The sequence below is a fragment of the Myxine glutinosa genome, unplaced genomic scaffold, assembly GCF_964187855.1.
Source record: "Myxine glutinosa unplaced genomic scaffold, kmMyxGlut1.1 SCAFFOLD_1776, whole genome shotgun sequence".
NCBI classification, from domain to species: domain Eukaryota; kingdom Metazoa; phylum Chordata; class Myxini; order Myxiniformes; family Myxinidae; genus Myxine; species Myxine glutinosa.
In genome coordinates, this window is record NW_027617871.1 from 29,203 (window position 1) to 56,233 (window position 27,031).

Genomic DNA, 27,031 nt, shown 5'->3' on the forward strand with positions numbered 1-27,031 from the left:
TTCCTATCTGTTTCCTGTTCGTAAATGGAATAATCTTTACTTCAGTTCCTCTCAGGATCTTAGCTTTGTCGAGTGCCTTCAACTTCACCCGGGGGAAAGCTGCTGTTGTCTGTGGATCTGGCAAAGGTGGTGCCGGAGAGGTGACTTCGATCCAACCCATTGAGTGAAAGGGAGTGTTTCCGTGAATAGAGACAATGTTTAAATCTATATTGTCTCCAACAAACTGAGTGACTGCATTGTTTGTTTCCCCAACCTCCATAAAGACCACCTGATCATTACTTGACAATTCACTTTCACTGGCTGGCACTTTGGCTGTCATCACTGATTGATCCTCAAGCGCAGCATCAACCGCAACCTCATCATTGATCTGTTCATCGGTTTCCTCCACAATGGTGTCAAGAGTGCCAGAAGTATCTGGAACATCATCTCCACTCCTACTATTAAGGAAGCAGTATTTGTAGTTTTGTGTCTCCGTGTAAGACTCAGTGTATCCCAGCCGGTGGAACTTGTTGAGCATCCATTTTGACCCAAATCTATGATCAAGTTGTATGGCAAGCCCCATTTGGTGTGGCAATACTCCAGACCGAGGTCGACAGGCCTTAATAAAATTCTGCCCCCAAACGGCAACTCTTTCGTCTGTCTTGACAATCGGTCTCAAGAACATCTGAAGGCTTGCAGGAACAAGTGTCAGCTGACTATCGATGTCAGTCATACTGTGTGTGGTGGGGTATGACTTTGGACCTAAATCAATCAAGGCAATATCATTGGATATGAACTTGAGTGCCGTCTTTATGATCTGAGTCTTCTCATCTCCATGGTCAAGATTAGCATGATGCTCTCGCAGAATATTGTCGGTGCCATCTTTGAGACAGAGTACATCTGCCCTTCTTTCCTGTGTTGTGAAATACAAGGTGTCTTCGTATTTCTCTAGAAGTTTTATCTTTAGCCAATGCTTTGAATAAGAAAGGCTCTTCTCTGGTGACTGATCAAACTCCTGCAGCTTTTCATGGACTTGGTCCATGTTCATTACCCCATGCTCTAATTCTGAGTCTAACCATTCGCAGAATTCAATAAAAACTGCCTCTCGCTCCTCATCAATACTCCTCTGTCCTCTCTTCCTTTTTCCTTCCTCATCAGTCTTGGACAAACTGTCACCTCTCGCAAACATAAGTTTGCATCGCAAATGGTACAGTGTTTCTTCTGCTACCAAGTCGTTGATCCCTTCCAGGCGTCCAGTGACTTCAGTGCCCCAGTCATCCCCGCGACTCCGTGCTGTCTTCAGCAAGCTTGCCTTCAGTGTATCTGCAGTCAAATTATCTGGCACTCTGTATTTCTTTCTAGCTTGTGCTGGATTATTTTTGTAGAGCTGGGCTGGTTGGTTGCAAAGAATGCATACATCCTTATACAGGAGGTCAACTGACTGTGATCTTCTAGAACTGCAGCCAGTTGATGAACTGAACTCACAAGTAGTGCGTCTTCTCTTCAACTTTGATGACTCTTTCTCTGCCTTTGATGCTTGAGCTGACTTCTTGGTGGTTGCAACAAAGTTGTTGTACAGATCATTTTTACACTTCTGGTGGTACCTCAGTTTTCCTTCCTTTTGAGCCTCCTTCATACGTTCCACAACAGTAACATTTTCGACAGTTTCTGCTTGTTTCAATAAAGTTGAGTATCCCTTTGGAGTTGCCTGTATGAGCCTTTCAGCTGGTGTATCCGAGCGTGCACAGATTAAGCAATTGAGCACAGGTGGAGTAACGTCTTCATCCATATTGCTAGACTCCATGTCCTGCAAAGTAGAAAATGAGATGTATTTAGAAATTATTTTTCCACAAAGGAGTGTCTGTGGTGAAATATAAATGTTAACAATCAACTCAGAATCATGAAAAACCCTTATTTGACCCCTCATAAGTTACTTAAGGGCCGATCAAAAAAGATAAAAATTCTCGAAAATAATTTTTCGGTACCCGAATTCAACAGCTTTTTTTCTGGGTTAACCACGGGAGTTGACCTTCAACATTTTAACACATGTTATTACACACCTTTACAAACATATTGGTGAAGAAATTTTTTGGTAACAATTTAGTTAACAGATTTTCATATGTTTCCCTTACTATGTATAGTAATAACTAGAGCTTCCAGGGAAGCAGAACTCAACTGAACTGACTGGACAACTTTAAAGTAGGTCAGTTGTCTGCACTAGATTTGACTTAAACAAAAAGCCAACAACTTTGTGTAATAATTTTAAGGTCCGTGTTTTACAATTGATACAATGTTACACTTTGCAACAATGTTGCAGAAATATAGTTGTGTAGGCGGCCATTTTGTGACAGATCTGGTTGACATGCGATAGCAACCTACCTTGTGTGGTAAGAGTCTCACACACCAAGTTTGATCAAAATCCATAAATATTTGTGGACATTGAAGTCTTAACGTCGTTTCGGAGTTGAAAACAATATGGCGGCCTATGGCGGCCATTTTGTGACGGATCTGGTTGGAATGCAATAGCAACCTACCTTGTGCGGTAAGGGTTAAACATTCTAAGTTTGATCAAAATCTGTTAATATTTGTGGACGCCAGAGTGTTAACGTCATTTTCATGACCAAAAACAAAATGGTCGCCTGAGTCCGCCATTTTTCAACGGATCGGGCTGAAATTTAATACCAACCTGGTCCTTGGGGTAAGGATGTGGCATGTCAAGTTTGATCAGAATCGGTTGATATTTGTGGACGCTGGAGTGTTAACGTCAAAAAGTTAACGGACGACAGACGACAGACGACGACGACGGACGCCGGAGGGTTCAGTACGTGATGAATTCAACTGGACGGTAGTCCAGTTGAGTTAAAAATGGTATCATTGGAAAGCTAATAATCGATTTACTTGGAACAAAAAAGTCTGTCCGTTTCATCACAAGCGTGCCAGTTTGATCACAAGCGTGCCAGTTTGATCACAAGCGTGCCAGTTTGATCACAAGCGTGCCAGTTTGATCACAAGCGTGCCAGTTTGATCACAAGCGTGCCAGTTTGATCACAAGCGTGCCAGTTTGATCACAAGCGTGCCAGTTTGATCACAAGCGTGCCAGTTTGATCACAAGCGTGCCAGTTTGATCACAAGCGTGCCAGTTTGATCACAAGCGTGCCAGTTTGATCACAAGCGTGCCAGTTTCATCACAAGCGTGCCAGTTTCATCACAAGCGTGCCAGTTTCATCACAAGCGTGCCAGTTTCATCACAAGCGTGCCAGTTTCATCACAAGCGTGCCAGTTTGATCACAAGCGTGCCAGTTTGATCACAAGCGTGCCAGTTTGATCACAAGCGTGCCAGTTTCTTCACAAGCGTGCCAGTTTCATCACAAGCTTGCCAGTTTCATCACAAGCGTGCCAGTTTCATCACAAGCGTGCCAGTTTCATCACAAGCATGCCAGTTTCATCACAAGCGTGCCAGTTTCATCACAAGCGTGCCAATTTCATCACAAGCGTGCCAGTTTCATCACAAGCGTGCCAGTTTTAAAAGCCCCTCTTTCCGGGAATGAAGACGACGTGGAATTTGGAGCTTAATACAGCGGTTCCAACGGTAACATCTATTATTCTAAGACAACGGGAACCCTTCAGAAGTACATGAAAGGACACAAATTGATGTATTGTATATGTCTTGAAGCAATAGAAAAAAATATATAAAAGTACACTGAATGAGTACCATACATAAGCACAGGCACGAGAACAACAATTACATGTTATAAAATATCCTTTTATCGTGTGTTTTACATCCTTTTATGTCCCTATTGCGATTCACAGATAAACATGCAATATGTCTGTGAAGTACAACATGCTGTCTTTTCATTAAGCCCATCAGTGAAGTGGCAGGTAGGCACGCCTAGTGAATAGAGAGAAAAACAAGCACTAGCATCATATAATAATAGAGCAAACATATATGGTTATATTATGTTTGTCTGTTTATGTGCAACCAAAACATCTTCTGCTTCTTCTTTGTCAAATAAAATGAACACCCAAAACACTGTCTGTGAACTCTTAATTACGTTTGGACTGCTGAGACCCCTCAGACGTTTGACGACCCTTTAAGTCCCCCAAGACACTTAAGACCACCAAGACCCCTGAAGACCCAAAATACCCTTAAAGACCAAAAAACACCCTGAAGACCCAAAAGCCCCTGAAAACCCCAAAGACACAAAACACCCCAAAGACCCAAAATACCCAAGGCCCTGAGCTCCAAAATACCCTGAAGACCCAAATGGCCCCGAAGCCCCAAAAGACCCTGAAGACCCAAAACACCCTTAAAAGCCCAGAGGATCCAAAAGACTCTGAAGACCCAAATGGCCCCCGAAGACCCAAAAGACCGCGAAGACCCAAAAGACCGCGAAGACCCAAAAGACCCAAAACACCCCGATGACCAAAACACCCCGATGACCCAAAACACCCCGATGACCCAAAACACCCCAATGACCCAAAACACCCCGATGACCCAAAACACCCCGATGACCCAAAACACCCCGATGACCCAAAACACCCCGATGACCCAAAACACCCAGATGACCCAAAACACCCCGATGACCCAAAACACCCCGATGACCCAAAACACCCCGATGACCCAAAACACCCCGATGACCCAAAACAACCCGAGGACCCAAAAGACCCCTAAAACCCGAAAAGACCCTTAAAGACCCAGAGGAATCAAAAGACCCGTAAGACCCAAAAGTCCCCGAAGACACCGAAGACCCAAAAGACCCCAAAGATGCAAAACACCACAAAGACCCAAAATACCCTTAAAGGCCCAGAGGATCCAAAAGACCCTGAACACCCTGAAGACCTAATACACCTCGAAGACCCCCAACGACCCTTAAACACCCAGAGGAACAAAAAGACCCTTAAGACACAAAAGCCCCTGAAGATACTGAAGACCCAAAAGACCCTGAAAACTCAAAAAACCCCAACCACCCAAAATACCTTAAAGGCCAAGCCCTAGAGGATCCAAAAGACCCTGAAGACCCAATAGCCCTGAAGACCCAAAACACCATGAAGACCCAAAAGACCCTGAAGACCCAAAAGACACCGGAATGGTCAAAGATGCCTATGCCTCTGAAACGACGTGTGGTCATGTGTGCGGAGCGTGCCGAGTCAATCTAGTATACAGAATAGACAAGTTTAAATGCAAAAGGTAATAGTGTGTCACAAAAAGCATCGACGGAAGGAAGGAAAAGTGTTTTAAGTCTTCAGATATTTCAGCTGAAAGGGTGCCTTGAGTCATGACGCCTTGTTCACTTTTGATGCATCATACCAAATTTTCCCATTTACTATATATAAATAAACCACATGCACCTCTCCGCTATGTTTCCAGCTTCTCTTTAGCAAACCAAATAGCTAACAAGCAATTAGTGGCACAATTACTGCATCTCGTCAGCCTATAATGTGGTTTCCTCCAACAAAGGGTGCTGTTCAGCAACCAAAATGGGGGCAGTGGTTTTACCACATTCAATTGTGATGGGACGTCATTGTGCAACAGTATTTCATCAATCAGTATTTGCAGTTTGTTTCTCATGGAAGATGAGAATAAAGTTTTGAGCAATTGCACAGGCTAATTCAACCTTTCATCTGTTTGGGTTTTGGGTCAACATAAACACACTGTTTCCATGAAATAATGGAAGAAAGATAAAGATTTGTGATCCCATTGTACAAAGAGCCAGCTGTTGTGAGTACAGGGTCCTGACTGGAATGTTTGGTATGCAGAGCTATGTGTGAAAATGTCATCAAGACATGCATTTTCCTTCAACACATCGGCTATACAGACTCCTGTTACTTCAACACATACAGTGCCTTCAGAAAGTATTCACACCCCTTGACTTTTTTCACATTTTGTTGTGTTACAGACTGAGTTAAATTCTATTAAATTGAGATTTTTTGTCACTGATCAACACATAATACTCTCATAATGTCAGTGTAATTAAAAAAAGAATTTTTTTTTTGCAAAATAATTAAAAATGAAAACCTGAAATGTCTTGAGTCAATAAGTATTCAAACGCTTTGCTATGACACTCCAAATTCAGCTCAGGTGCATCCAGTTTCCTTTGATCATCCTTGAGATGTCGTTACAACTTTATTGGAGTCCATATTTGGCCAATTCAATTGATTGGACATGATTTAGAAAGAAATACACCTTTCTACATAAGGTTCCACAGTTGACAGGGCATGTTAGAGCAGAAACTCTACCACAAAGTCCAAGGAAATGTCCGTAGAACTCCGAGATATTACTGTGAGGAGGCATAGATCTGGGGAAGCGTATAAAACAATTTCTAGAGTGTTGAAAGTTCCCAAGAGCACAGTGAGCTCCATCAATAGCAAATGTAAATAATATGGAAATACCCAGACTCTTACTGGAGCTGACCGTCCGACCAAACTGAGCAACCGGGCAAGAAGGACCTTGGTCAGGGAGGTGAAAAAGAACCAAATAATCACTCTGACAGACCTACAGAGGTCCTTGGCTGACATGGAAGAACCTGCCAGAAGGATAACAGTCTCTGCAACACTTCACGAATCTAGGCTTTACGGGAGAGTGGCCGGATGGAAGCCACTCCTGATAAAAAGACACATGACAGCACGCCAGGAGTTTGCAAAATGGCATGTATGAGATTCTGAGAGCATGAGGCAAAATATTATGTGGTCTGATGAGACGAAAATTGAACACTTTAGCCTGAATGCAAAGTGTTACATCTGTTGGAAACCGAGCATGGGTCATCGCCCATCTAACACCATCCCTACCATGAAGCACGGTAGTGGTAGGATCATGCTATGCTTTGTTTTCTTCTGTCTGTTTTCTGTGTTTCTTCTGATCATGCTATGCTTATGTCCGAACGCAATGCTTTGTTTTCTATGTTCACGCTCGATGGAATCATCAGGTCATATGTGAGCATGACGTCCTCATTTTCAATGATTGTCCTTGGTTCGTGTTTTCATGATTTTGTGTGTGCCCATGCGTGTGCGCACGTGTTTGTGTTTATGCAGGCATGTATTTCGTGAATATTATATTACTTAACCATGACTATGTTGATACACATCAAAAAGGTATGGGTACAGACTACCCGTGTCAGTGTGAAATAATGAAAATTAATTAAATATGCAAATTATGAAAATTATAATGATGAAGCGACCACTCACTGCAATTACCCTCAGTATCTTGAGTGAAATTATAATGTCAAAAGAAATAGTTTTTAAAATACCTCGTTCTAGGTCTTGGTTCAATTTTAAAATTCAAGGTCTTGACACAATATTTGTAAGTGCACTCACTCTCTTTGCTTTCCAAGATAATTGTTTCATACATGTTATTATTCAATCTCACAAAGTAAATCAGTCTATTTTCAAAAATTTGAACTTGTTTGACAAGAACGTCTTTTTTTTTTTTTCCCCCACCAACTTTGATTCCACATTTGATCAAGGTTATTATTATTCCCACCTTCTTTTGGGGTCAGCTGGGGAATATGTTTGGCCCAAGTCTTTCACGAACTGGAAGGCCAGACACGACGTCTGCCTGAAGATGAATGCAACTTGTAATTTACTCAGGGTACCAGTGATACTGTAACTTGTCTCATCTTTATTAAAGATACAGTGGAATACTTTGCGTCCACTAACTTATGCCAGCAGATAAGACATCTACCGTGACCAAGGCGAGTGGATTCTTGCCAAAACCATCAGCTTTACTGACTCTCAGCTAAAAACAAATTCGACTTTAACATTATGGAGTATTATGTGTAGATCAGAGACAAAAATTCTCAATGCAACCCATTTTAAATTGAGGCTACAACACAACAACATGTGAAAAAAGTCAAGGGGTGTGAATACTTACTGAAGGCACTGTAAATCGAGCTTTTTTCAATTAAAAACTTTTCCTGTTTTAATTCGACAGGATGAATAATAACAACCTGCACTGACTTCACTATCTAGTTTGCATCCTCTCTAACAAAGCACATTTCCTTTTGAGCCTCACACAGTTGGAAAAGTTAAAAGCATATTCGATCTTGACTATTAAATAGAACGATAAGGGCACTACGAGAGGACGCCTTTGTGCATTAATGCAGAAATGTGCAAACAATTTTTATATGGTCATTGTTCAAATCCTACAAATAATAAAAACAGGAATAAACGACAGGAATAAATGATTTCTTACAAAAATAGCAAAGTAGGAAATATAGCGAATGGAAACTCAGAGAGTCACAGAGGTTTGATGACATTGGGAGAGGATAAGCAGAGACTCCTTAACATGGAGGTATCGAAGCAACCTACAAAATAGAAGCACAAAGCATTATGGGGAAGGGAATTAGTAGTACTTTTACTTTTCACCCCTGTCTGTTTGTTTGTGAACAGGATATCTCAAAACGTTGTGGACGGATTCGGATGAAACTTAGTTATGCAGGTTGGGTGTGTGACAAGACCGACTCGATTCGATTTTGGTGAAGAATCAAATGGAACCGATTATTTTTTTGATTTAAAAAGTGATTCCCCACCATTGAGAGATGGGGCAAAAACGATATGTAGCACGATATTTAAAAAATGTATTGGGCCCAATATGTTATACTGGATCAGGCATTGCGTGGCGGAGGTATGTGCTCTACCAAGTGCCCTTCTAGTTCATAGTGAATTAGTAGTGTGAAGGCATTATTGTTACCCTCGCAGGAGGAGAGGGTATTGCATTTGGGTCCGTTTGTCTGTTTGTTTGTCTGTCTGTTTGTTTTTGTTTCTGTTTGTCCTCACAGAATAAATATGATTTTCTCGGCAAGCGTTGGTCCAATTCACAGGAAATTTCCACCATAGGTGCCACTCCACCTGTATAATTTTTTTATGATAATTATGACGTCATAGATCACGTGGTATGGACGCCATCTTGGAAAAACCGAAAAACTTTGCACCTCTATATCTCAGAAAGAGCTCCATAGAAAAAATTGACACATGGCTCATTGTAAAGAACGCTCCATGGGGAATAATATATGTTCATGATGATGTCATAGGTGCCTTCATTATGACATCATAAGTCGACAAGTACAAAACTTCATCCGATCAAGATGAAATTTCTTGAGCGTCATCTAGGGATAAATTAGTGGAGAAAAAGAAATATGACGTCATAGGTCACGTGGTTTGGCCACCATCTTGGAAAAAACGAAAAACTTTGCACCTCGATATCTCTGAAAGTGTTGCATGGAAAAAATTGAGACATGGCTCATTGTAAAGAACTCTCCATGGGGAATAAAATGTGCTAATGATGATGTCATAGGTGCCTCCATTATGACATCATAATTCGAGAAGTACAAAACTTCAACCGATCAAGATGAAATTTCTTGAGCATCATGTAGGGATAAATTGGCGGAGAAAAAAAAAAAAGGATGACTTCATCGGTCACGTGGTTCGGCCGCCATATTGGTTTTTAACACAAAAGCCTTAAAAACCACTAAAAACATTGTTGTTCTTATTGAAAACATTGTTCTTATTGTTTTCTAGAGATAAACAGGGACATCTCACTTTGGTATGATAAAGGGGAAATGCAATGAACGAAAAAGAAGAGTTCTCAACATGATAATTAAATATTTCCAGAAGGTATGAAAACTATTCCTTCACCTTGACACGAGGTGGACAGCACAAACTAAAAGGAACAAGCACTCAGCATGTTCTTTTATAGTGTGAGACTACCTCGTAGTCCGTTCCTTTGAGAAACATCTTTCTAATGAATGTCTGTTAATTTCAAAACGAATTTCTGACTTTTGGATATTATCACGTGACCGGAGCATGTGATCTCATTGGCTATGACGTCAATTGATCGTCAAGTGGCAATCTCTTCATTGGCAAGCTGAAATAGTATCCGAGCGGTAAAAAATATATTAATTTATTCAAAAGAAAGAAGTTACCATTGAGGGTCAAACACACGAGTTTTGGGAAAGTAACCAGGTAGAAAAATGGTTGTAGAGTCTGTCGCAGTGACAGTGCAGCACTTCAAAGTGATGATTTGTTGCAACGTCGCCATCATTTTGTGACGTTTCTTGTTTTATACTTATTAGCAGCAAGAATATTACTTACATTAATTTTCCATTTACAAATACAAGCAATTTTTATTTTCCTGAAAAAAATCCATGACATACCGTGAGGTCATTGATGCAAAGAGCAGAGATAGGTGCGTGGTGTCCACGCAACTGGGTAACGAATACTAGCTTGTTGAGGTCCCAGATGATACAGGTGTGGTCACGGGATCCGCTCACGACCACACGGTATGTGGCTGAAGCAGTGAGGCACGTTACAGCATCCGTATGGCCATATAGAGCCTATAGGGTATATGTTCAAGTTATATAATATACAAGACGTTCCATACCCGAATAATGCCGTCCAACTACCACAGTAATATACCTGCCGTAGAATCATGCGAGCACGGTCCTTTGTGCCGAGCTCTATGTGCCAGACGCACACTGCTGTGCTATTCCCAGCCGTGATGATGGTGCGAGGATTAGGGCACGTGGCACAGAGAATATGGCCCCACTCATGTGGGGACTCAAACACCACGTATGACTGTAAAGAGTGACAACACAAATTCATTCTGTGCTATGCTGCACTTGTAACATTCTGAAGTTTATAAAGACAGGAAAATCTATTTAAGCAGGAAGGTCAATCTTAATCAATGGCGAATAGAGTGCCCAATGGAACATATCGGGTGTGTGGTTCTTCAATGTATCAAACATTCATCATAACAGGACTCCCCTGTCTGCATTTGCATGCACCATGCACTTGCATACATTTTATGGTTCTTATGACAAATTCAAATTCATTTTGGAAGCACTGTAAAGCCGAAGCAAAACATGATTACAGCGCATGAGTAGAACCTCTCCCAACTGCTTGTAAGTCCTGTGCCAAACAAATTTATGCTGTACATCATGTTCATGCAATGTGTCTTGCTTCCTCAATTCAAATACCACATCGTGTGCCTTCTGTACCTTAAAACCAGAACATTGGTGGACTGACATGGTGTATGTCAGCCCCAGCAGCTTCTGGCTGCTCTGCTTGATCTGTAATACACTGGCTCTACGAGGCACAGATCATCCCATTCTCCCACTGGCTGTACCGTACACAACTTGCTGTATTGACTTGAAGGTGGGGGTGCAATTACTTTTGGAGCCAATCAGTTTCACTAATCATAGTACTCATGGTTTAATGCGTTTATTTGCAAATAACAGGGCATTAATGTAAAAGTGTCAACATGTTGGTCAATGGAGTTTTTTTTTCAATGACGAAGTCTAAAATCGAAGCAGTGATGAAGTAGCTCCATACAAATGGGTTTACCCCAAAAGTAAATCCATGGGGACGTGGTGAGAACAGTGAGGGGGTTGATGCCCTTTCACTTGCCAGTAAAAAAAACAAATCTGGCAGATTCATTTATAAGATGGAGAACCAGCACTGAGGATGAGCCAAGGTCAAGATGCCATCACACCAGAGAAGGTTGAAGCAGTCCATAGGATTTTCATGAACGACAGAGCATCAACAATCAGACACACAGCTGAGAAAGTGTTAATGTGCACTGGTTCAATGTACTCCCACCCCCACTGACACAATGGGCATGAAAAAGGTTTAATCAAGGTGAGTGTCCAGACTGCTGATCACAAGAAAGCTCGACTTGACATCTCTTGGGATCTCTATGGGGTCACCACTTTGCATGAGTGGATCAAGAAGAGTCATGGGGTCACCACGGATTCTAAAACCAAACTTGAAGTCGCCTCCCCAAAAGTTCAAAAAGAAGAATCAGCTGAAAAGGCAGTGATCAATTTTCTGTGAAAGTTAAGGGGTGATAATGACTGACTATGTCTGAAAAGTAAACACCACCAATGGGGTGTACGATATTGATGAAATAGAAGCCATCACGAACAAGCACGAGGTAAAGTTGAGACGAGGATTGATCCTTCTCCAGGACAATGCATCACCCCACATAGACAAGTTTACAGTTCATTTACTTCACCATCCAGTCTATTCCACCAGTCCTGGCTCTCTCAGACTTCTAAATTGCTAAAGTTGAAGGAAGAGCTTTACGGTAAAAGTTTTGATGATGACAATGAAGTTTTTGCAGCAGTCGAGGTGTTACCAGACAAGCAAGAGGTGCCAATGAATGTGCAATACAGTACAAAGGTAAGAGAACAATAAAGTGCAAAGTTTAATAAAGAAGATTATGGAACCGAGCAAGCTATGGAAAATCAAATCAATCCATCATCAAAACTAGAAGGGCACTCGGGAGAGCGCACACCTAAGCCAGGCTGAACAGTTTTTGTTTTGTATCCCAATAATAGGCCAGATCTGGATTCGGACCTGAACCAAAATCTAATCGGCTTGTTCTTGTCACTTAACCAACTCATCCACCTCTTTTAGTCATAACTCATCCATAAATTTTTTAAATATCATGTTATATCGCTTTTCGCCCGATCTCTCGATGGTGGAGAATCACTTAAAAATTAAATAATTCTCGTATCCGACTCCATATTCAGATCTTCACCAAAATTGAATCGATTAGTCCTTGTCAGACACCCAACCGGTCCACCAAGTTTCGTCCGAATCAGTCCATAACTTTTTGAGATATCCTGTTATATGTCGGTTTTACCACTATCTCCCAATGGTGAAGAATCACTTTAAAATTCTACGAACCTGATCCGAACCCGGATCTTCACCAAAATCTAATTATTTCGTCCTTGTGACATACACGACATCTCTGCCAAATTTTGTTTGAATCCGTCCACAACCTTTTGAGACATCCTGTTCACAGACAACCACACAAGAAATATGTCGAGCATAACACGATTTTTTTTTTTTTTTTTTTTTTGTATACAAGATCGAGGCTCGTGAAAGAGCGAAAATTAATCACACAGAAAGACAAACAGACACATAAAACAAATAACATCGGGAGCGGTAGACAAGATGGGGAGAGAGGGGGAAGGACACAAACACAACATTTGAGAGCAGGGACCGAGAGACATGGAGACATCGAGAGATCTGTGGGAGGGAGAGGGCTTTGGGGGGGAGGCATGTGAAGGGGGGAGGCATGTGAAGGGGGGGAGGCATGTGAAGGGGGGAGGCATGTGAAGGGGGGGAGGCATGTGAAGGGGGGGGGGGGTGGGAGAGGTATAAACATATGGACACTGCCAGGATTTCCAGGAAATAAGTTGGAATTTCAAACAAGGTGGATCTGGGGTGAATTAGTGGGGGTAGAAAAGATCAAGGTTATGGATGGGGGAAGATAAGAGATGGTGGTGAACAGCTGTTTTAAAGACCTGGAGGGAGGAGAGGGATTGAAGGGAGTGTGGGAGTTTGTTCCACAGGCGGGAGAAAAGAGGAATGAAAGAGTGAAGGTGAGCAGAGAGCCGAGATTTCGGCAGTTTAACCATCAGAGGGTTGCTGGCAGATCTTGTGCGACCTGTAGGAATATTTGGGGGACAGAGCACGGAGAGAGCTGGGGGAGCAAGGCCGGAGAGGAGTCGGTAGAAGACAGAAAGACCACCTACCTGCCTGCGGTGAGTGAGTGAAAGGCCCTCAGAGATAGCTTCATCGCGGGAGATTCCAATGATTTTGAAAGCTTTGGATTCAACAGCGTGAAGCCGAGCCAGGTGTGAGGCAGGAGCACCAGCCCATAGGGGAGAACAGTATTCCATTGAGCTGCGGATGAAAGCCTTGTATGTGGTGAGGAGCTCAGGTGTGCCGAGGAAGGACTTCGCACGACGGAGGATGCCCAGTCGGCGACTGGCTTTGGAGGCCAGCTTGGAAATGTGGTTTTCCCAAGAAAGATCATGGCAGATAGTGAGACCCAAAAGCTTGAGTGACAGAACTTCTTGGAGAGGATCGTTGAGAAAGTAGATGGGAGGGTTGTCCAGTCGATCTTTTCGGAGAGACATAGTAAGAGAGTGAGATTTGGCAGGATTGAAAGACATGTTCCACTTGTTTGACCAGTCTGTGATTTTGTCCAGGTCTTCAGAGAGTGAGGAGGCTGCAGACTGCCTATCTGAAGGAAGAGGAATGGAGCGGCAGAGAGTGGAGTCATCAGCAAAGAGATAGAGAGGATTTTCCAGAGAGTCAGAGAGATCATTGATAAAGACCAGAAAAAGCACAGGGCCCAGCACACTTCCTTGGGGAACTCCAGCCTGAACAGGAAGGGGAGATGAGAGAAATCCATTCAGGGCCACACGTTGACTACGACCAGAGAGGAAGTCCGCAAGCCATGCATGGAGATTTCCATGGATACCATAGGAGGAGAGTTTGGTGAGCAGAGCTGGGTGCCAGACCGTATCAAAGGCCCTTGATATGTCAAGGGAGACAGCTCTGATTTCCTGTTTGGCATTCAGGACCTCCATCCATTGTTGAGACAGCAGAAGCAGCATGTCCAGAGTAGAGTGACCTGGTCTGAAACCAAATTGATGATCAGAGATCAAGCCATTGGAGAAGAGGAAAGATTTCATATCCGAAGCAATGATGGATTCCATGACTTTGCTGATAATTGGGAGCAGGCTGATTGGTCTGTAGTTGCAAGGATCTGTTTTTGCACCTTTTTTGTGTAAAGCGGTAATGTTAGCTGATTTCCAGGATGCTGGCAGATGACCTTGAGCAAAAGATAGGGTGAAAAGAACAGAGAGAGGGTGAGATAGAGCGGCAGAGCAGGATTTTAGGACCCGTGGGCTGATGCCGTCTGGTCCAGTTGCAGAATCAGAGTCGAGGTTTGACAAAAACTCCTCCACCTTGTCAGGAGAGAAGGACACAGAGTCCAGGAGCATTTGGGTTCGACTGGGAAAGGTGGGAACAGAGAGAGATGGGTTTGGGACTAAGGATTTCGAGGCGAACACAGAGTTGAGGCATTCGGCTTTGTCACGTGCGATGTCAACTGTGTGGCCATTTGAGGTAAGGGAGGGGATGGAGGGGGAACAAACACCAGAAACGGATTTGACCAGATGCCACCAGGATTTGGAGGAAGGAGACAGGTTTGAGAGTTCATTCTTGAGTGAGGAGAGATAGTGCTTCCTGGCACTCCTGAGGGTAGACACACACTTGTTCCGAGCTTGGTGGAAGGAACTGAGATTTCCTTCAGTTGGATTAGCCTTCCAAGAGGCAAAGGCAAGTTGTTTCAGGGCAACTGCCTCACCACAAGATTCAGTGTACCATGGACGGGAGGAAGGGTAAGACAATTGAAGGCGAGATGGGATAAATCTGTGCATGAGAGAGATCAGTTTGCTTTGGAAGAATTCCCAGGAAGAATTGATGTCAGAGGCAGTGGAGATGGGAGACCAATCCAGACGATTGATGGCTGCTTGAAGACCGTCCCAGTCGGCCTGAGTGAAATGCCAGACTCGTCGACGCTGAGGAGGCTCTCTGAGAATGGCCAGAGAGATGTCCACTTTGACAAGCACATGATCAGAAGAACCGATTGGAGCAGAAGAAGAGCAGCAGACATTAGCAGGGAAGTTTGTCATAACCAAGTCTAGAAGAGAAGATACTCCATTGGCTGAGATCCGGGTCGGGAAATTGACAGATTGTGTCAATCCCAGTGAGTCACAGAAGTCCTTTGCTGAGGTGCCATGACTAGTGAGAGAGGAACCCACACCCAACCAGGTGGCATGATGACAGTTGAAGTCACCACATATGAGGAAGAGAGAGTTGGGATGAGTGGATAGAAGTTGGTCCATGTTGTCAGACATTGAAATGTAGATGGAGTCATCACTGTTTGGGGGATGGTACAGAACACATATGAACAAAAGGTGGGAGCGGAGAGGAAGCCGTAACCAGAGGTACTCCTGCGGGTGAGGAGGAAAGAGAGCAGTGCAAGGAGAGTGAGGAAGAGAGTTTTTGACAAAGATAGCCACCCCACCACCAGGCCGAGGCTCAGGTCTATCATACCGGAGGAGGGAGTAACCAGGAAGAGATATTAAGGAATCAGAGACATCTTGAAGGAGGAAAGTCTCTGTTAAGCAGATCAAGTCTGGATTGTCAGAAGCAACCTGTATGGAGAGATCAGTCAGGTTTGAGCGAAGGCCCCAGATGTTTGAGGTCCATACCGTTAATGAAGAGAGAGGGGGAGCATCGGGTACAGGACAGGGGAGGGGAGGAGTAGGGTAAGATGAAGGATGAGAGGGGGAGGTAGGGAGAGCAGTTGATAGTGTTTCAGATGTTGCAGAAGAGTTCCAAGAAAGGGAAGGATGAGGAGGATGAAAGGTTTGCTGGTGAAGGGATGCGGCACAGTGAGGGGTTGTTTGAGGGGGGGGCAGAGGAAAGTAGAAGGTTTGGGGGGGTGGAGGTATGAGATAGAAGGGAGACGAAGTGGGGAGGAGGCAGCTTGGAGGAGGAGGGTGGAGGAGAGAGAATTGGAGAGGAATGGTATGGGGGGAGAATTGAATGGGAGGGATTGGGGGGGAGTTTTGAAGGGGAGGAGTGAGGGGGGAGTTTAGGAGGGGAGGGGCAAGGGGGGAGTTTTGGAGGGAAGGGGAAAGGGGGGAGATCAGGAGTGGAGGGGCAAGGGGGGGGGATTAGGAGGGGAGGGGCAAAGGGGAAGTTTAGGAGGGGAAGGGCAAGGGGGGAGTTCAGGAGTGGAGGGGCAAGGGGGGAGTTTAAGAGTGGAGGGGCAAGGGGGAAGTTTCGGAGTGTAGGTGCAAGGGGGGGGATTTGGATTGGAGGGGCAAGAGGGGAGTTTAGAAAGTGGATGATTAATGAAAGACGAACATTGATAACAAATTGGGTTTGTTGTGATTTTCAAGTTAGCAATCCGGTTCAGGATGATGGAGGAGGGATGGAATGAATGTGAATTTAGACCATGTAGTGAGGGAGACGTATAAGATATTGAATTTCTTTTTTTTGAAGTGGAATGAGTTGGAGAGGAAATTGAGAAAAGCCTTTTAAATAGGAAGAAAAACAGCGTGTTGTAATATACCACTGAATAAAAAACAGAAGGGGAAAGGTTAAACATATTTAAAAATATTTAAACAGAACTATGAACAATCTTATATGCACAAAAATACCAACGGGGGGAGAGCCGAGAGGGACCACCACGAGTCACGTGAACAGGGCAAACGGTGGATGGCAAGGAGATAATGGGGGTGGGGCGAACAGCACACCTGGACAGAAAATACAGGATGAGACAACAGTACACGTGGAGAAAATAAAATAAATGTTTTTGGTTTTTTTTGGTTTTTTTGGGGGGGGGGGGGTGGGGAATTAGAACGTTAGACAGTATTATGTTCGGGGTAGAAGGGAAAAAACCAAGAGACAAGCAAAACACACTTAAGTTAACAAAACACCGACGGGGGTACAACTACAAGGCCACACACAAGGGCAGAAAACGATTAATTAATTACGAGTTACAGGAAATTCAAACCAAAACTAACTATAATCAAACAATATCACATGGACGATAAAATAACGAATTGAAATTTGACAATCTATCTGGGGAAATGGGGGAGAAACACGTGGTCGAAGAACGAACGAACGAATAAGAATGAATAAACGAATGAGCACAGAGAAGGTAGTCTTTTTTTTTTGTTTTTTTTTGAGTTGAGATTTACATAAGGAAGTAGGCTTTGGGGTGGAAAGACTGCGAAAACAGAGAACGAAAGTTATTGGATCACAAACGACAGGCGCTGAGAGAAAAACAAAGCCTCAAGGTTGTACAGTGTACACTGTACAAGACCTCGAGACGACACGAATTAACGCGATTTTCAATACAGGTATGAAAGATTTGCACCGAAAATCTTTGACGGGACAATAAACGTACATACACCATAAAAGAAATACAGTTATAACGAAAATACAAATTGGAACAATGACTTAACTTCGATTTCGATGGAGAGCGTGGAGACCTGCGAAAAAACGAACCGTCGCCAGCAAGACCGGAAACGGAACACGATACTTGAGAAATCCCTAAAAGAAGTTGTTGGCTTATGATGACCTCAAAATTACTTGGTGGTTGAAATCAGTGACCTGATATGCAAATCCTCTTAAAATTTCAAGTCAATCAGATGAAAATTGAGGATTTTAGAAATATGGCCTATGTTGACCTTTTGGCTGATGTTGACCTCAAATATAAATGGTGGTTGAATTCAGTGTCCAGATATGCAAATCTTCTTAACATTTTAAGTCAATCGGATGAAAATTGAGGATTTTAGAAATTTGACAAAGTTGGTCACATTTGGCCTCTGTTGACCTATTGACCTTTTGACCCCACAAACAATAGGCTTCTTCCTTATGACCATCTCTACCATTTGGTGAAGTTTCGTGAAAATCGGTTGAAAATTGTGACCTGTCGGCGACTGACATACAAACAGACAGACAAGATCCTGAAGACCCAAAACACCCAAAAGACCCCAGAGACCCCAAAGACCCAAAATACCCTTAAAAGCTCAGAGGATCCAAAAGACCCTGAAGACCCAAATGGCCCCAAAATACCCCAAAGACCCAAAACACCCTGTAGATCCAAAACACCCCGATGACCAAAAACACCCCGATGACCCAAAACACCCCGATGACCCAAAACACCCCGATGACCCAAAACACCCCGATGACCCAAAACACCCCGATGACCCAAAACACCCCGATGACCCAAAACACCCCGATGACCCAAAACACCCCGATGACCCAAAACACCCCGATGACCCAAAACACCCCGATGACCCAAAACACCCCGATGGCCCAAAACACCCCGATGACCCAAAACACCCCGATGACCCAAAACACCCCGATGACCCAAAACACCCCGATGACCCAAAACACCCCGATGACCCAAAACACCCCGATGACCCAAAACACCCCGATGACCCAAAACACCCCGATGACCCAAAACACCCCGATGACCCAAAACACCCCGATGACCCAAAACACCCCGATGATCCAAAACACCCCGATGATCCAAAACACCCCGATGACCCAAAACACCCCGATGACCCAAAACACCCCGATGACCCAAAACACCCCGATGACCCAAAACACCCGATGACCCAAAACACCCCGATGACCCAAAACACCACGATGACCCAAAACACCCCGATGACTGAAAACAACCCGAGGACCCAAAACGCACAAGACAGAATAACGCACAAGACCAACCAATATACTTGAAAAATCTTCGATTTTCGCATGTAACAAACAGACAGAGAGGGGTGAAAACATAACCTCCATCCACCTTCAGTGGTGGAGGTAACCATCCAAGGCGAGAACTCACACTCAAACTTTAAGGAAATGGACTAAACTTGCCAGGCCTCTACCAAATCACTGTGGTAAATATGATATGCATTCCATAAGGTTTAGCTGGAAAAGTAGTAGATTGTTATTACCTCCACCACCAAAGGTGGATGGAGGTTATGTTTTCACCTCTGTGGATCACAAAGGTGGATGGAGGTCCGTCTGTTTGTTTGTCCGTTTGTGAACAAAATATCTCAAAAAGTTTTGGACGGATTTGGATGAGACTTGTTGGACAGGTTGTGTGTGACAAGGAAGAATCGATTCAATTTTGATGAAGATCCTGATCCGGATCCAGCTAGTAGAATTTTAAAAGTGATTTAAGTGATATGGCCAACCAGGCAGAGGTATGGTCTCTACTGAGTGCCGCTCTAGTTCTGTTTTTTTTTTTTGTTAAAAAAATAATTACATATTGTTTTTAAAATGTATGCAATGCAGCATGAATTATCCAACCCTTAATTAATTAATTAATTACATAAGATTGGCGTTATGTGGCCAATCTTATGTGCCAGAATAGGTAAGTGGGCACGTGACATGTTCCAACTTTTATTTTATTACATTGAGTGTAAAAAGATTGACGAAAGGCAAACATCAAGACCTTGTCAGACTCATGATAACCTAGCCGACAGCTAAGGTCTGCGAAGCCCCAGGAGAAAGTACGGTTGTATTGAGGAGGGATTAAGAGCCGATGTTCCTCCACGGCCAAGACGAGCTTGTCTAAGCACACGATCTGTCCCACTCTTTCCCGCAGTTCTGTAAGACGAGACAGGAGGATAGGTTATTCGTTATGAAAGTTTGTTGAATAAACGAACTGTAAATCATTGCATATGGGCAAGATAGAGTATGTTAAAAAAAAGTATGTTTGTTTATATAACAATAAAGAAATACGCTAGATTAGGAAGAAAATGAAAAGTGCATGTGCACCCTTGATTGTGGTGAGGGAAGGCTTCAAGTTGTGTAGGTGGTGGAAGAAGAGCTTGTCATTTGGTCCGCCTGTTGCCAGTGCTGAGGTTGGATTTTCTCCACTGGACTTGCTTCTCACACGTTTTGGAGGGTGAGGCTTTTTAAAGAGCTGAAAAACAAAAGCAAAACTTGAGATAGAACTTAAGAAGAAACAAGGATGGCCGGAAAGCTGTAGGCACAACCAAGCAGGAACAGTTGGTCTAACAAGAGTCAAATCCAATGTTTTTGGCACCAAAGGAACCTTCAACAAACTGTGCGTCCCTGCATCTTACGAGACCGCTCCAGAGAGGAGGAAGTGTCAGAGTGGTGGTAGAGAAGGACTTGCCTTCGGGAGAAGTGGGCTTTAACAAAGAGGGAAGTGGAGGTAGGGAAATGCAACACCTGGACCAGCACACCAGCATTCTCATCGTTGCCTCACCAAGGCCAGCCCCCATCCAAACCCAATATGACCATCTTTTCTCTATGAATGGAAATAATAGAACCTGTGTACACGTCTTCTGCCTGTTCCCTGTTGAAGGTTACTTGGTGACCGAAATGCTGCCCCCAGCTTTTTCGGTCGACAAAGTTCTCTTTGTTTGTTGTTCAGGTGGCCATGGAGTAAAGTCTGTGCATGTTGAGTTCGAATTTATGAAGTGAAAAAGTGCGAAATTAAATCGATTGGGGAACAAATAACATCATGCGACAACATATCGACAACATAAGTCTCAAGATGATCCCACATCCAATCCCTTATTTGATTGAAAATGACAGGAAAGATGAAAGTTTCCTGATTCTGAAAATTATAGTTCATTCATTTATATGCTGACATGCAAGACCTTAAACGAGTTTTTGGCAATTGATGTATGTATCTCGGAGCAATAATTGCTCTTTGCATCACCCTTATGGGTACAGACATTTGTTACCAGGATATAATTCAGTGAAACTATTCACTTTGGATTTTAATATATTTAACCATCACTCATATATTCACGTGTCAATGACATCATTAGACTTGAGGCCTGCTCCAGTTGCTGGGGTCTGCCAATTGCAGGACTTGAAGCGTTTTTTCCCTCAAAATATATTATGGCATTACTTAAACCACTCTCCACCTGAACTATTTATATACCTTTTTCTGAAAAAATCCCACTCTGCACTTCTAGTTACTATTCCATGGTCTCTCCTCACCATCCACTGGCATTCTTTTGACTCCAATATTCTGCGTTTCATCCTCGCTTCTGGGGACTTGACATGTGGTGGACTCGGCTCGGTCTTCCTTTGTGGGTCAGGCCTACACGCGGTAGAGAACAAGCCGACTGAGAGTGTGAGGGTTGGCAGAGATTCTGAACAAGGAGGATTGCACGAAGGAGTCCAGGAGGAGTGGGAGTCGAGGGTCGAACTGAGTGGCGAGAATAACTTGTGAAAAGCATTTACTGTGTTTACTTTTAAAATGTTTACTTTGTTTTACTTTGCTGAGGGAGGATTGTATTGGGTGAGGGAGGAGTGAGTCGGGCGATGGAGAGGAGGCGAGTGTTGATGGTGAAAATGAGAACAAGAGGAGGGGGGATGGGGGGAGACGAGCGGTGAAAGAGAAGGTGTGTGTGTGTGTGTGTGTGTGTGTGTGTGTGTGTGTGTGTGTGTGTGTGTGTGTGTGTGTGTGTGTGTGTGTGTGTGTGTGTTCACTACCGGTCAAAAGTTATAAATATATGATATTAAATCCGATTGCGAGTAAAGTTGGAATAAGTGATGTTGCATTGATGGGTTGACTGACTGCCTGGACGCAACTGAGGTTGTGGATCTACTGATGTACCATCTATTGATGTGGATCCATGATCGAGGTTGTGGATCCGCCGTTTGGAGAGGTCCTGGGCTGAAAGGATTGAAACCTCGAGGAAGAACGGTGCCCAGCTGATGATCCATGCAGTCGGGAAACTCGTCAATTGCTTACGGGTTAAGGTTCTTGCTTTAGGTGGAGAAACTATGTTTGAGGTTTACAATTTAAATAAAGTTGAACATGGGATGTTGTGAAATTAACATCATTTACAACAATCCTTGAAATTATTTATATTTAAGTTTAGGAACAACCGATACTGTACAATTAATTAATTGTGTGTGTGTGTGTGTGTGTGTGTGTGTGTGTGTCTGTGAACAAAAGAGAGAGATAGAATTGTGAGGAACAGAAATGAAAAAACGGTGTGTGTGTGTGTGTGTGTGTGTGTGTGTGTGTGTGTGTGCGCGCGCACGCGCAGGATGGGGGCAGCAGGCGAGTATATTAGGTGTCGGTACAGCAGGTCAATCCAGGCAGCACTGCTGATTGATGACCTGAACATCCCAAACGAAGCAAGATGGTACTTGCTCTGCCAGGCAGGCAGCGGTTCAGAAGTGAGTTCCGGCTAGGTAGTTTGAATGTGAGATCAATTGGGGGGAGAGGAGTCGAGGTGGTGGAGATGATGCAGAGAAGGAAGTTGGTCGTGTTATGTGTCCAGGAGACCAGATGGAAAGGAGACAGGGAGAGGAGGTTGGTAGGTCGTAGGAGGATGCAAGCTGTTGCAAGTGGGTGGGGATGGAAGGAGTAATGACATGGGAGTAATAGTATTGGAAGAGATCAGCAAGCATTTGGTCAGTGCGGAAAGGTGGGACGAACAGATACAGGGTGACTTTTTTATTCGAGAACCATAAAAAATTCCCATACACTAAAAACTATATCAGTTAGGAACCTAATATTGTGCATAAATGTAGCCTAATGCTACAGAAAGACGAAACATGATCCACACACAATATTGATTACCTTAAATGAAGTGCTGAAAGTGTTGAAAAATGAAAAATGCAACCATTGACAGTAGGCTACACATTTATCTATATCTGGCTCCAGTAACTGAAGCACTGCATGAATTTTGTAGGGATAAAGTTTGAGTGTCTGACCGCCTTGCTTGCACTGAAATATAAACAGTGAGCTTCTTGTGCTGAACGTCTCAGATTTCTTCGAACGTGCTTCCATTCTTTCCCGCACTTCATCCAACTTCTCTGGTGTAACAACATGTGGCTGGAACTTTCACGCAGCCTGTTCCTCTGAACTGCTTCACCAGTCTCCATATCACAGATTTTGAAGGTTTCGTATGACCACCAAAGCGACTTTTAAATGCAATTTGACATTCCCTAACTCCTCAGTCACATTTGCTCTATGGCTAGGATACGGCGGCCGTACCCCCCCCTAAATTGACAGAAAAGTGCGGCGGCCGCAGAGTTTCTGAGGTGGCCTCAGGGTGGCCCTAGGGCGTATGGCTATCTTTTACAGGCGGTAGGGGTCGCCGTGGAATTATAGCGCGGAGTTATAACTTTTTTCATTTCTAGGTTGGCCGTAGCAATTCGACAAGCCGTAGCCATGACAACTGTAAGTGCTGTTATACATATGAAAAAGAACTGGTATATATACCCACTCGTTACCGTCCGTCTGGCCGCACGTTCGCCTTAGGGCCCCCCTGCGGTCGCCTTGCGGGCACCTTGAGGCTACCTTGCGTCTGCCTTGAAAATTCTATGGCCGCCGCAGGGACGCCCTAAGGTCACCATGCGACATCAAATCAGAGACCGTACGGCACCCCCACGTTTTCGGTCTCCACAATTTCTAAATACCCCGTGCGGCTACCCGAAAAATAAAAACATATGTGACTGCTACATTGTGTGACCGTGGAAATACTGCGGCCGCCCTATACTTGCTAGTGGCCGTAGATTTTTTTAGACCCTACGGCCGCCGAGCCAAATGTGACTGAAGCATTAAGGATGCATTCTTGAAGTAATGTTCGGCGAGAAACGAGTGTTCTTCTACAGTGAGTGTAGGCGTGACTGAGTGAAAACCGTTAAACGTCACTGCCGGGTCACCTGATATACACTACCGGTCAAAAGTTTTAGAACACCTCAATTTTTCCAGTTTTTATTGAAATTTATGCAGTTTAATGTCCAGTGAATAACCTGAAATGGTACAAAGGTAAGCAGTAAACTGCTCGAGGTTAAAAAAAAGTTTAGGTTAGCAAAAACGGGAAAATAATGTAAATTACACAGTTATATTGTTAAAAAAAGGCCTTCTTCAGGGAACAAGTAATGGGTTAACAACTTACAGCTGTTCTGCAGCAATGTAAGTAAATTAAGCCTTGTAAGTTGATGCAAACAATTCCTACCGGTGTCCCAACCTCTGCTGATTACTTGATTACAAACCCCCTGTCTGTATAAAAGCAGTATTGGAACAGACTGTTATTACACCCTCTGAAGCATTATTTGGACAATATTGCACTGCAGAAAGTAGTATATTGGAAACTGGAGGAAACTCTGACAGGAAGAGGTCTGACAGACCCAAAGCCACAACAAAATCAGAAGACAAGTTTCTGAGAGTCAACAGCTTGCGTGATAGGCGGCTCACAGGACAACAGCTTCAAGCACAGCTTAACACTGGTCGAAGTAAGCAAGCCTCAGTTTCAACTGTGAAGAGAAGACTTCGAGCTGCAGGTTTGACAGGTCGAGTGGCAGTAAGAGATCGAAGAAAGCCATTGCTAAGATGGCAAAATAAGAAAAAGAGGCTTGCCTGGGCCAGTGGGCCATGAAGCACCTGCTTCAGTAGTGGACTACTGAAGACTGGAAGAAGGTCCTATGGACGGATGAATCAAAATTTGAAATCTTTGGTTCATCACGCAGGGTTTTTGTATGTCGCCGAGGAGGCGAAATGATGGTTCCTCAGTGTGTGACACCAACTGTCAAACATGGAGGAGGCAGCGTGATGGTCTGGGGCTCTTTTGCTGGATCCAGAGTTGGCGACTTGCACAGAGTGACATGCACCCTGAACCAAAAGGGCTCGCACAGCATATTGCAGCGCCATGCAATACCCTCTGGTATACGCCGAGTTGGTCAGGGGTTCATCCTACAGCAAGATAATGATCCGAAACACACCTCCAGGCTATGTCAAAACTACCTTCGAGAAAAAGAACAAGACGGTAGGCTTCAAATCATGGAATGGCCAGCACAGTCTCCAGACCTAAACCCCATCGATCTGGTTTGGGATGAACTGGACAGAAGGGTGAAAGCAAAGCAACCTACAAGTGCAACACATTTGTGGGAACTTCTGCAACAGTGTTGGGACGAACTTCCCGAACAATATTTGATTTGCATTGAAGAAAGAATGCCACGAGTGTGTTCGGCGGTTATATTTGCAAAAGGTGGCTACTTTGCTGAGTCAAAAATTTAAATTAAATTTTGTTAAACAAAATGATTCTATGATTTCTTTTTTATCTTCAATTGTTTATTTGTTCTATGCTTAATTTCAGAGTACAGACATTAAACTGCGTAAATTTCAATAAAAACTGGAAAAATGGAGGTGTTCTAAAACTTTTGACCAGTAGTGTATCATGTGATACCTGAAAACTCTGAGGATCACGTTACATCTTTCTGTAACATTAGGCTACATACAAAATGATTGGTTCCTAACAGATATAGTTTTTAGTGAATGGGAATTATTTAGGGTTCTTGAATAAAATAAAATAAATAGCACCGGAAAGCGGGCGTAACCCCTCAGCCCTCGTGGTCCCCCTGTGCTGTCTTTCCCTCGCGGTCCCCCTGTGCTGTCTTTCCCTCGTGGTCCCCCTGTGCTGTCTTTCCCTCGCGGTCCCCCTGTGCTGTCTTTCCCTCGCGGTCCCCCTGTGCTGTCTTTCCCTCGCGGTCCCCCTGTGCTGTCTTTCCCTCGCGGTCCCCCTGTGCTGTCTTTCCCTCGCGGTCCCCCTGTGCTGTCTTTCCCTCGCGGTCCCCCTGTGCTGTCTTTCCCTCATGGTCCCCCTGTGCTGTCTTTCCCTAGCGGTCCCCCTGTGCTGTCTTTCCCTCGTGGTCCCCCTGTGCTGTCTTTCCCTCGCGGTCCCCCTGTGCTGTCTTTCCCTCGTGGTCCCCTTGTGCTGTCTTTCCCTTGCGGTCCCCCTGTGCTGTCTTTGCCTCGTGGTCCCCCTGTGCTGTCTTTCCCTCACGGTCCCCCTGTGCTGTCTTTCCCTCGCGGTCCCCCTGTGCTGTCTTTCCCTCGTGTTCCCCCTGTGCTGTCTTTCCCTCGCGGTCCCCCTGTACTGTCTTTCCCTCGTGGTCCCCCTGTACTGTCTTTCCCTCGTGGTCCCCCTGTGCTGTCTTTCCCTCGCGGTCCCCCTGTGCTGTCTTTCCCTCACGGTCCCCCTGTGCTGTCTTTCCCTCGCGGTCCCCCTGTGCTGTCTTTCCCTCGCGGTCCCCCTGTGCTGTCTTTCCCTCGCGGTCCCCCTGTGCTGTCTTTCTCTCGCGGTCCCCCTGTGCTGTCTTTCCCTCGCGGTCCCCCTGTGCTGTCTTTCCCTCGCGGTCCCCCTGTGCTGTCTTTCCCTCGTGGTCCCCCTGTGCTGTCTTTCCCTCACGGTCCCCCTGTGCTGTCTTTCCCTCGTGGTCCCCCTGTGCTGTCTTTCCCTCGTGGTCCCCCTGTGCTGCCTTTCCCTCGCGGTCCCCCTGTGCTGTCTTTCCCTCGTGGTCCCCCTGTGCTGTCTTTCCCTCGCGGTCCCCCGTGCTGTCTTTCCCTCGTGGTCCCCCGTGCTGTCTTTCCCTCGCGGTCCCCCTGTGCTGTCTTTCTCTCGTGGTCCCCCTGTACTGTCTTTCCCTCGTGGTCCCCCTGTGCTGTCTTTCCCTCATGGTCCCCCTGTGCTGTCTTTCCCTCGTAGTCCCCCTGTGCTGTCTTTCCCTCGCGGTTGTCAGCTCTTTCACGAGCCTCGATTCAGTATACAAAAAAAGCCCATGCATGGTGGAAACCAATTTCAAGATGGCTGCCGTGGCGGCCATATTGAAAATCGCAGCGCACCCATTTTCAAAAGGAACCTTCCTCTACTCAACCCCA

General features: G+C 44.5%; 1 protein-coding gene across 1 annotated transcript in view; it reads right to left on the minus strand.

The window, feature by feature from the left end:
- LOC137414939 (WD repeat and FYVE domain-containing protein 3-like) overlaps window positions 1–27,031 on the minus strand; it is a 58,601-nt gene that overhangs the window by 11,953 nt on the left and 19,617 nt on the right. Inside the window, exons 8-11 of the mRNA XM_078769248.1 lie at window positions 20,146–20,293; window positions 19,820–19,974; window positions 10,390–10,548; window positions 10,128–10,307 (exon numbers count right to left, since the gene is read on the minus strand). Of these exons, the coding sequence (XP_078625374.1) occupies window positions 10,128–10,307; window positions 10,390–10,548; window positions 19,820–19,974; window positions 20,146–20,293 (642 nt within the window). The remainder of the gene's footprint in view (window positions 1–10,127; window positions 10,308–10,389; window positions 10,549–19,819; window positions 19,975–20,145; window positions 20,294–27,031) is intronic.